Genomic DNA, 10578 nt, shown 5'->3' on the forward strand with positions numbered 1-10578 from the left:
AGTAGAAGTATCCATAGCATGAAGAGAAACGACTCAAGTACAAGTACCTCAAATGTGTACTTAAGTACAGTACTTGAACATTTTTTACTTTTCACCAGTTATAGCTGCACGGCAGCAGAGTGAACAGGCTTGCTGGGGTGAGTATAGTCTCTTATTCAATCACTGATGTTGAATGGACCAATGATGTCCTCGGACATTCCAGTATTTCTACGGTCCCGCCCTATGTAATGAGTTGATAAGCTTTTATTTAGTTATTGCAAATGTTAAATAAAGTCACCACTAATCTGGCAAAGATAACTGCTGAGACATGGTTTGTTTTGGTTGTGCTGGTGTGGCCACTGGCCTTCGAGATAATTTCAGTTAAAAAATCAAGTCTTATCTGATTCAATTCTTTTTTCTAGAGACACGCCTTTTTTTTATCTCTCTGGGAAACAAACACCACAATCGGTAACAACAAGGTTGAACAATCAGTCTGAATTGCATAACTGATATTTGTAGTCCACACCTAACAAGGGAACAAGATAACAAGGGAATATAAGTTAAGATATTTTTTGTTGAGCTGTCTACATTCTGACCATCTGTGAACTCCTCCTGGCTGGAAGGTATAGTACTTTTCACTCATTTATTTGACCTGTTAACTGTTAATTAAAACATTTTAATTGTGCTTACTAATGTTTATGCTAATGCTCAGGCTTATACCTTTATCAGGGTTCCCACGGTACCTGAAAACCATGGAAAACATGGAATTTATTTATTAACTTTCCAGATTTGGAAAAGTCATGGAAACTGAGCAAAAGTGAACACTTACATGGAAATTGAAACGGTTGTCCTGGAAAATTTTATTGGATGATGTGTAGAATAGCAATAAAATGAAACTATTGAGCACAGAATTAGGATGAGTTTATGAATACCCTTTACATGTGAACAGCTTTTACTGCAGATAGTAATGGATGATCCCATGTTGTAGGGTTGTGTGTGAGGGGAGTTGGCCGTGGATGGGGGCGGAAAGCTTCAGGGGCCTATAGATTATTACTTGATATGGTACCTGGAAAATCAGGAGGCAGCATGGAATTTCTTTTGAAAGCAAGCGTGGGAACCCTGTTAATTCATAATTATTTATCCACGTATGCGTTTTATTAAAAATTAGCGATCTTGATGAATGCATATTTTTTATTTTATTTTACACATTAGATTGCTCTTCTTCCCGCAAAAATGAAGGCTGGTCATAAGTGTCTGCTTTTCTACTTTACCCTACTGTCTGTCACGTAAGTACAATATTAAAGTTTTGCAAGCAAAATACAAGAATAGATTGTTTTCACAGAGATAGATTGTTGAACATTCCAAAATCGTCTTCTCAATCATCAGCTTATTGTGTCATGGTAAGGACGGTTTCTTCAATGACGATGAAAACCTTCTACTCCCGGGGTCCTACAATGTTCCATGGATGGCGGGCATTGAGGATTTCCGCGCCCTCTCTCTCATCAGCGTCCCCGGTTCTCACGAAAGCATGGCCCTGTACGGAGGACCAGAGACCAAATGCCAGTCCTGGTCCCTGAAAGATCAGCTCAGGGCCGGCATTCGATTCCTGGATCTCAAGGTGGTCGGACTGGGGGACACCCTCTATGTCATGCAGGGAGTGATGTACCAGCACAACACTCTCAAGGATGTCCTGGACACTGTCCGAGCCTTTCTGTCAGAGTTTAAGACCGAGGCGGTGCTCATTAGAATCCACCCAGAGTCTTTTGAGAAGAATACTGTCAATCAAATGGTGCAGAGTCTCATTGGCAATGATCAAAATGTCTGGTTGGATTCTGGAATGCCAAATATTGGTCAGGTCAGGGGGAAAATTGTCTTTTTACAGAAGAGCACCTTCACACTGGGAATTCCCTTCATAGAAACAAACGGTGAAAGTATCAAAAAGGTTAGCAACGTTAAAGATAAAGATAACCGTTTAATTAAGCAGCTGAACCAAGCCATGGAATCATTTGGAGGGGATAATGCTGTTTTGACTTACAGTAGCGGCTCTGGCCTTGGTACTTTCTGGGGAATGTTTCTGACTCCAAAGAGAGTGGCTGAAAAGGTAAACCCCTGGCTCAACCAATACATCAGACAGTTTTATCCCAATCAGCCCAGACCATGCTTTGGTATCATTGCCATGGACTTCCCCGGCATTGACCTCATTCATACTGTCATCAATTTAAACTGGTGGTAATTATGTACCACTGTGTGTGTTTGAGAGGTGGAGGGGTTTCAATGTTAAGGAATCATGAAATGTGTTCCTGTATCTTTCCCATCACTAATTTCTGTACACACTGTGATGTAGCTGAATTACTGGAAATACAACATTTTCTCTGGAAACTGAAAGCATCTTTGTCTTTGTCGGTCGTATCCTGAACTGTGTAATTTTGGAAGCAACAGTGGTCACATTTTGTGACCAGAATAATAACAAAAATGTATGTACTTTTATTGCCTCCTCATTGACGTGATATATAGTTCATGTATAGTTTAATGCAGCCTTAATGTGCAACATATAAATGTTGAGTTGAAATAATGACCTAAAATAAATATTTGAATATATATATATATATATATATATATATATATATATATATATATATATATATATATATATATATATATACATATATATATATATATATATATATATATATATATATATAATATTTGTATTAATTTATTTTAAGTATAATATTAAATCCTCCTTTAGAAGTAAAAATACACACAGTAAAAATCTCACTTTAGTAAAAGGACAAATATACTATCAGCAAAATGTATTTTTAGTATGATAAATGCCACCAAATGGCTGCTGTCATTCTTATTATAATATTATTATTATTATTACAGTTTCATACATATGTAAACATCGTTTAATGTAGCTTGTTGAGGTTATTTCAACATACCATGGGCCGTTAAATCAGAATAGATCATATTTTCTAAAACATGTGATGGTAAAACTTATTATGAATGTATGATGATATTTCCTTTTTTAGAATGTTGTGAAAGTATAAAGTAGCATAAAATGTGAAATCTCAAGTATCCAAGAATTGATAATCTTTTATTTCATATATAATGTGTCAAAATGTTTTAGGTTGAGAAAAATGTGTTTACTGTATGTTTAGGATAATTCAAACAGGATTTAAACAGGATTTTGTAACTGTTAGTGAAGAGAGCGGGTTGATATGTGTGTTTATTTTTCCAAAATACATTGTTTTATTAGTTGTCCCATAAATTATCGCAAACCATATTCTCGATGAGATATGAGGTGTTGGTAAAGCTCTCCTTGAGTCTTGGAAAAGCCCCCACACTTTAGTTTGTCAACAAGATGTTCGTTGTGAGTCATAAATTTATCTTTTAGCAAAAAATAATGTTTGGAGAGCTAATTTGAATGAAAGCGTGTTAAATTCTGGAGTGAATTCAAACATTTTCAACAAGAGAACAACATATGGGTAATTTAGACTGCAGCCTTATGTTCAACATTTGAAACCTTTAGATTATTTTGGACAGAACACATTTGAAATATTTATAATTTGATGTTCTCGCCAGGCAGGCAGAATCTTATCAACTTACTGAAACGTTCGACACCGATTGGTTTATCTGGGTGAGAGCCGTTTGTTAAGATTTGTCACTCACCAAAACTCACCAGATAAAAATCTGATATACAAGAGAACACAAGCGTGACAATGGAGTATGGCACGAATTAGAAATACTGTAAAGCACGAGTACTTTCAACCTCAGCTTTCCATACTCGAGCTACTTGACACATTGTGCTACTGACATTGCCAACTGATCTGCACTCTCACATGTTGGCTGTTGTCTTCTCCGTGATGAGTAAATTATGAATGAATTAGAGCTTATCCAGCTTTAGAAACGTAATCTTATTCTCTTTTCAGCCTCCGGATGCGGGCAGCAGGTCAGTGACCATGATCAATGGTGATGGACTTCCTGTCTTCACTCTGACCTCTGACCCCTTGGATCTTTGGGGGTCATTATGTTATTCTAATGATGTTTGGTAAAATAAAACTGGCAAAGTTTTATATGTTGTAGTGCAAATGTGTCCCCTTTAAAAACGCACTAACTCTAATTGCATCTGTTATTCACTTTGCCAAGACTGCATTTAATTAGAGAACAACTCTACTTTGAAGCCCCCTCAAGCGCAGAGAGGCGAACAAAATATCAAGAGCAGTACAACACCATAAAAAATCAAACACAACCATGAAATCAAATCGAGTCAAGGCACTTTTATCAAAACTGTTCCTGACATTTTATTATCATTTTGCACATCTGAACTGGCATACATTAACTGAGAATGTGTGATTATGAGATATTTTTAAAGAATATCTTTCGAATGTAAATTATAATATATGTATAATTATATTTCCAATATTTCGTTGGATTGTCCAATCTGCTTTGGGTCTCATTTCTGTCCACAACTTTGCCCATGTTCCTCCTAAACCACCCTCATATGTGACCAAACATACGAGTCCGCTTCGTTGTGTTTGTGTGCTTCTCTTTTTAGAGCATTAGCGACACAAACCTCTACAAACTCCCCCTAGTGAAGGAGGTCGCCACTATTACAGCTTAAGAAAGGCGCTATTCTATGATTTGAGTTGAAATCCGATAAAAGTCTAACAAATAAAACATAATCAAGGTTTCGTGTTTTGGCTTCAATTATGAGACGTCAATGTGCGTTTGTGTTAATCGTGTAATAATGTTGCCTTCAAGGGCTACTTGTAAATACAAGATGCCGAGGTCTAAATGTAAACTGCTTTAAGTGTATATCAGTACCACAGTTCTTACCAAAAATATTAAGCATGTTAAAAAAAACAACAACATATTATTTGATGTTTTAAAATATGAAATAATAGCATTGCCAATCTATTTTTAGCACATTTTCATAATTAATACATATCAAGATGTGTCTCAAAGGCTTTGCTGATTCTAACCTGCCTCCTGTACATATATATGTATATGTATTTGTTTTTAACTTACAATAAGTAAAGTTCAAACACCTCTTAAGCATAACTCTGTCTGTTCAGCTGAATGTTCAGCAAAGGGTTAAGTTTGTGTACAGTTGCCAGAGGGAGGTACTTCTGGTAACTCGTCCACATCTGTCTGCTCGTCTTTCTAGGTCCTCTTCCAAACAATAACTGCGTAGCGAGCTGTTTCAGCCACTCTTCGTCGGGTGGAGTACAATAGTTTTGGGTTTCTCATCCACTCTAACAAACAAAAACAGGTACGTCTTTTTTCATATTTGATTAACTTTGTAAAGGAGCAAAATTCGACTTTGGACACTCTTTAGTATGTACCATGGCCATGTGCTGCCGTTGAAGTAAATCCAGATATTCAAGGACTCCTAAAACGTGTTAATTGATTTATGTCTATCTAATTCAAGTTCTAACTCCCCAGAGCAAAGTGCAACTTCATGGCAACTTATCAGGGAAGAAAACACCTCTGTCAGGCGGGTATTAAGCGATAAAAAAATACGACTTCATGAAATTGACTAAGTGAGATTTGCGTTAATCAATCCAAGATGCATCGTAACTTCGCCCACGAACTGCAGGGCTCAGTGCAAGCTGGAAACTAATTTATATTACTACAGTACATGTTCGGGATCATATTGAACTAGCATTAAAAGTATTGTAGAACTTTACAACAACAAAAAATGTGTGTTTTAATTATAAAATACTCCAGTAGGTCGAACCTAGTTCAATATGATTGAAAACGTAAATTTGTGTTTTCGACCATTGTTGGTGCAATGCCGCTTCCGGCCACCAGTGGCAGCACTGAGCGCAATGCCTCTGTGCGAGCAGCACTTCAGTCCGTGAGAAAGGAAGACGTGGGCGTTAACCTGTCATATTTACTTTGAGAAACATCACCTGCAGTCTGTTGGTGTCGTGTCTCTGCTGTAGCTCTCTGCTACTTTACACGCTGACTGACATCCATTGTTTTCCTCCTGGTAGGTCGCACGAAGAAGTTCTCCTTCAGTATTCTTCGTGTGAGTACCAAACACCTCAAGCGGTTGCTTTTTCTCCTTTAACAACTACTTCCTGGTCCAGGGATATAGAGTTATGCATTTCAGATTGAAATGCAAAGTGGTTTCTGCAGTCGGTTGTTTAACTCAATGCATTCAAGTTTTTTTTTCTTTCTTATTTTACCAATCGGCTGTGGCTGAGCATGAAATTTAAAGTATAGATGATCTCATATTGAAGCTGTGAATAAACACACATGCCTAAATAATGCTTTACGACCTTAACAAAACAGTTACACCTACAAACACAGACTTTACTCATCATCAGGATAATCATCCTGCACTTTGTTTTCATACTCAGTTGCGATTTTATTATCGCAAACCAATACTAATCTAATATAACAGCCATGCAAAACACATTCTACCTTCATAAGAAAGTTTTTTGTTCAAACTCTTTTTAAAGAGTTGTTGAATCAACTTAATGGTCATTTTTTTATGTCTATACTTTGTCTCTCTCGGTCCGCAGAAGCCGGCAGGATGTCTGTGACCATGACGAAGGCTGAGGGGGTCACTGTGTTCACCATGACCTCTGACCCCCAAAGTGTTCTTCCTCCACTGTGCCAAATCCTCAAAGGCCTTTGCTACAGCCCGGTGTGCTGCTCTGTGTCTCAGCACCTGAGGAAGGTCCAGAGATATTCCCAGTCAGTACTGGGGGTGAGTTGCAACCTTTATTATGTCTTAAATTTCTCCGTTGACTTCTGCCTGAAAGCTTGTGTGCTGAACTGCATCTACACTTTTTAAACATTATTCAGTACTTTTTCTCTCCCTACTCAATTCTGATTTAAACTTTGAGTAAACATTTTGAAATAATTCAATGCCGCATGTTATTTATTTTTAAGACCGTTTCTAGGAGTGACGTTGTTTTTATATGCCTGCATTTAGAGACAAGGTAGTCCAGTAACAGTTAACATTATGTTCTGCACAGCATGGTTGTTCTCCAATAACTAGAATCGTGTCATCTGGTAACTGCAGTTATACCGTACAGGTGTTTGTTGTTCATGCCGTGTTTTCTCCTCCGCAGGCTCTGCACATTATGGTTGGGTTGCTCAACATTGGCCTTGGACTGATCCTTCTCTGCAGTGCCGGTGGCTCTTCGTGGCAAATGGATGTAACCAGGTTTCCTGTGTGGATTGGAGCATTAGTAAGCAAGAAAATGTTGTACTTATTCTTTTGTGTTCTCACCAAATTCCAACCGCGTTTCCTTCAAAAGAATGTGCACCTGCCAAGTCTCTACCAAAGTTATGCTGTGTATGTTTATGTTATTTTAAATTGGGCTGCTCAATCGATTCCAAGGAGATCAACCTAACAGCTTTTCCGGATCTGAATCAGAAACAATTCTATGAAATAAAAGAATTGAGAAGTACAAATGTGGGGAGATATTAAAGATGTGCTGGCATGTAATATAACTCCAGTGGGTTACCTAGTTTCCTTCTTGCTGCTTCAAACGCTGATCACTCACTCAAAGTGACACATATTAACTTTTTGCGTGGAGGAGTGAACGCTTACAATTTCTTTGGTCCTTTCTCTCTAGAATTTGTTGTTTGGCATCGTTGGCATTTTGTCTGAGAAGTTCCCCAGTCCATGTCTGGTGAGTAGTTCATCCTCATGCTGCTTTTAAAAGTAGTATCTTATGTGATTGTCATCAAGTAGTCTTATTTGATTAAGACAAATACAGTGGAGGAGAATTTTGTACATACGTTACTTATGTAACGTTTCTCTGCCGAAGGACCGGAAGTGGAATTTCAGAGTGAGTCCCTGTCTCAGGGTGGGGGAGGTTTCTGGGTCTTGTTCACAAGTGAAGTTAAAATGGAGGAGGAGATGGACAGTTGGTTCGGCACAGCGTCAGCGGTGATGCAGGCGTTGTGGTAAAGAGGAAGCTGAGCCTGAAGGCAAAGCTCTTGGTGGACCAGTCTGTCTACAGTCAAACCCTAGACTATGATTGATGAGCTTTGGGGAGTGACCCAAAGGTTGAGCTCAAGCAGTCAAAATGAACTTCCTTTGTCGGGGGGGCTGAGCCTCAGAGATGAGGAGCTCGGACACTCAGAGGGAGCTCAGAGTACAGCCGCTGCTCCTTTGGGTCAAAAGGGGCCAGCTGAGGTGCTTTGTGGCATCTGATCAGAAGGCCTCCAAGACGCCTTTAGAAGTTCACCAGGTACATTCAACTGGTATGAGGCTCTGTGGTAGACCCAGAGCACACTAGAGGGATTATGTCTGTCATCCGGCCTGGGAACACCTTGGGTCCTCCAAGGAGAGCTAGAAAACGTTGCTGGAAAGACGGATATCTAGATTACTCTGCTTAACCTGCTGCCCCGCTACCTGGATGAAGTAAAAAAGATGATGGATGTCTCATAGCCCTCAAAGATGCACACACCCACATTGCCTTTTATGTATACAGTATGTATTTTCATTGGTGGGTACAATGAAGGTTTAGTGTCTTGCTCCATGGCACTTTGGCAGAGGAGCAGGGGGTTCTCATAAGAACCAGCCTACCAAGCTGTGGAGGCTGAGATAATCTGTGGCTTTTTGAACTTCATTGACATTAATTGCCTGGTGTGTTTTTGTGTCATTTTTAGGTCATCGTCAATGTGATCCTGAATCTAGCAGGAGTTGCTTTCTCCATTGCAGCCATCGTACTCTACAGTGTCAATATAGCAAACATAGGAGTGTGGGGGATCTGTGAAAAATATGATTTTGACTATTACGATTCACGCTACAAACAAGCCACAACTACCACTGCATCTCCTGGGGAGAAGTACATGACAGAGAAATGCTTGGAGGGCAAAGAACTGACTCTGGTAAGTGTAGGAAATGTTATGTCACATATCAAAATACATATAACTGATGAGTGGAAAACAGAAGGTTAAAAGTTACCATCCATTATAACCATGTATGCACTTATACCGAGGTTATTATTAAGAAGCTTCACAGAGAATAAACTGATGAATATAAACAAGTAATGAATTAATTAGTTCATACTCAAAAAAATGTTAATAAATGATGTTAAATAAATTAGAAGTATCCTGCATGTCGGTATCGGAGACTTGTGTATTCTGTGTTGTTTTGTAATGAAAGGCATGTTTTCCCATAATCTCCAGATAGTAAGTCATTATTATGAGATGAGGTCTCCATTTCTTTTCCCTTTTTGAACACGTTGCAGCACGAAATAAAAGCCAATCTGGATACAAATATGAAGAAGCCACATTTGAATGATATGAGCCATGTAAGAAGAAATAGTTTCAAGTTAACTCTGTTTTCTTGTGTCCCACCAGATGCTTTTGAGAAGCATGAATGCTCTGCTGATCGTCCTGTCAGTCCTGGAGCTCTGCCTTGTCATCAGCTCTGCTGTCTTGGGGATCAATGCTCTGAAGAGTCGTGGGAAGGGAGAAGAGGAGGTGAGAGCTTTGAAAATCACAGTATTTCGGCACCTTTTGAAAAAAAATATTAGTTTTACTGACATCATTTTTCTCTTAATAGAAGATGGGTGACCCAGAACACTACAAACCACTGCTGGAGGAAGTCACTAGTCACCCCAAAGCCTAGATAACACTCTCTGCTCTGCTGTCAGTTACCAAGAACTACAAGCACTTGCATATATTTACACCATTGATTATATGTGCTGTAACTTTAATGATTTAGGCAAATTCAGCCTGTACAATCACTGCAAAACTTCTGGGAGTATTTTTTTTAATAATAACTTGCACTAGATTGTATGTTCTACTGTCCATTTCTTCCTCTGTTGATGTTTTAAAAAACTGTTTCCGTTGATTATAATTTTCTACCAGGTAATATGTCTCACGTTCAGCTTGTTTGTGGTGAAAGGGAGGATCATTCTCATGTGTGTGACTGACACCCACATTTATGGACTGATGGGCTTCTTGTTTGCTATTTTACTATATAAAACTATTTTACAAACATGATTGAGTGTTACATATATTTTGGTGTGTTTCTGCTCTGTACTTCACAATAAATCTGCAAAGCGAGGCGTAAAAATGGTATCAGTTTATCTAGTTTTGCTCTTTATGTACAAATAGAAGCAATAATTATAAAGTGTAGTGTGAAGGAGATTAGATACTTTGAAAACATAATTATAGTCTCCCCTTTTGAAATTCTGTTTCTGGAAAAAACTGAAATGCCAGTTTAATAAAATGATGAAACTGCTCAGCAGTGTCAATCCAACTGATGTGGACATCCTGTGTCACTGGGCACAAAGTAGCAACTGAGAAGTGTGTTTCTCAGTAGTGTGTCAGCCAAACATGTGGCTCACGTCTGGAGTCCGACTGGCTCCTGGCTGCATATTATCAACATAAAGTACATGTATATCTTTCTGTTCAGCAAAGGGTTACGTTTGTTTACAGTTGCCAGAAGGAGGCACTTCTGGTAAAATGTTGGCTCTCGTCCACATCTGTCTGCTCATCTCTCTCCTTCCTCTATCCAAACAATAACTGCATAACAACTTTACTTTTAGCCACACTTTGTCAAGTGGAGTACAATAGTTTTGGATTTCTTTTCCACTCTAAGAGACACAAACA

At 38.6% G+C, this 10578-nt stretch overlaps 2 protein-coding genes across 3 annotated transcripts; both read left to right on the forward strand.

The window, feature by feature from the left end:
* Nucleotides 1–1212: 1212 nt before the first annotated feature.
* Nucleotides 1213–2212, forward strand: LOC137780818 (1-phosphatidylinositol phosphodiesterase-like). The gene is made up of 2 exons (XM_068569102.1): nt 1213–1265; nt 1366–2212. Exons 1-2 carry the CDS (start codon nt 1213–1215, stop codon nt 2210–2212), a joined length of 900 nt encoding a protein of 299 aa, XP_068425203.1.
* A 2930-nt stretch (nt 2213–5142) lies between these two features.
* LOC137781341 (transmembrane protein 176B-like) lies at nt 5143–9966 on the forward strand. 2 transcript variants are annotated; one of them, XM_068570050.1, is made up of 8 exons: nt 5143–5254; nt 5982–6016; nt 6516–6703; nt 7071–7190; nt 7581–7637; nt 8623–8844; nt 9319–9441; nt 9524–9966. In XM_068570050.1, the coding sequence occupies exons 3-8, from the start codon at nt 6527–6529 to the stop codon at nt 9587–9589; spliced, it is 765 nt and encodes a 254-aa protein (XP_068426151.1). In that variant the 5' UTR covers nt 5143–5254; nt 5982–6016; nt 6516–6526; the 3' UTR covers nt 9590–9966. The 2 variants fall into 2 exon arrangements, with proteins under 2 accessions (XP_068426151.1, XP_068426152.1); XM_068570051.1 differs by having other exon boundaries at nt 9527–9966.
* The last annotated feature ends 612 nt before the right edge of the window (nt 9967–10578 follow it).

Source organism: Clinocottus analis, unplaced genomic scaffold, assembly GCF_023055335.1.
Source record: "Clinocottus analis isolate CAN_PGR_092001 unplaced genomic scaffold, fCliAna1.0.p SCAF_9, whole genome shotgun sequence".
NCBI lineage: Eukaryota > Metazoa > Chordata > Actinopteri > Perciformes > Cottidae > Clinocottus > Clinocottus analis.

What these genes read in the sequence shown, in the direction of transcription:
- LOC137780818 (XM_068569102.1), top strand. Translation starts at nt 1,213, where the DNA reads ATGAAGGCTGGTCATAAGTGTCTGCTTTTCTACTTTACCCTACTGTCT. An exon ending in TTTACCCTACTGTCTGTCAC is followed by an intron (nt 1,266 to 1,365) that starts GTAAGTACAATA and finishes CTCAATCATCAG; the next exon opens with CTTATTGTGTCATGGTAAGG.
- LOC137781341 (XM_068570050.1), top strand. Translation starts at nt 6,527, where the DNA reads ATGTCTGTGACCATGACGAAGGCTGAGGGGGTCACTGTGTTCACCATG. An exon ending in ATTCCCAGTCAGTACTGGGG is followed by an intron (nt 6,704 to 7,070) that starts GTGAGTTGCAAC and finishes TCTCCTCCGCAG; the next exon opens with GCTCTGCACATTATGGTTGG. An exon ending in AGGGCAAAGAACTGACTCTG is followed by an intron (nt 8,845 to 9,318) that starts GTAAGTGTAGGA and finishes GTGTCCCACCAG; the next exon opens with ATGCTTTTGAGAAGCATGAA.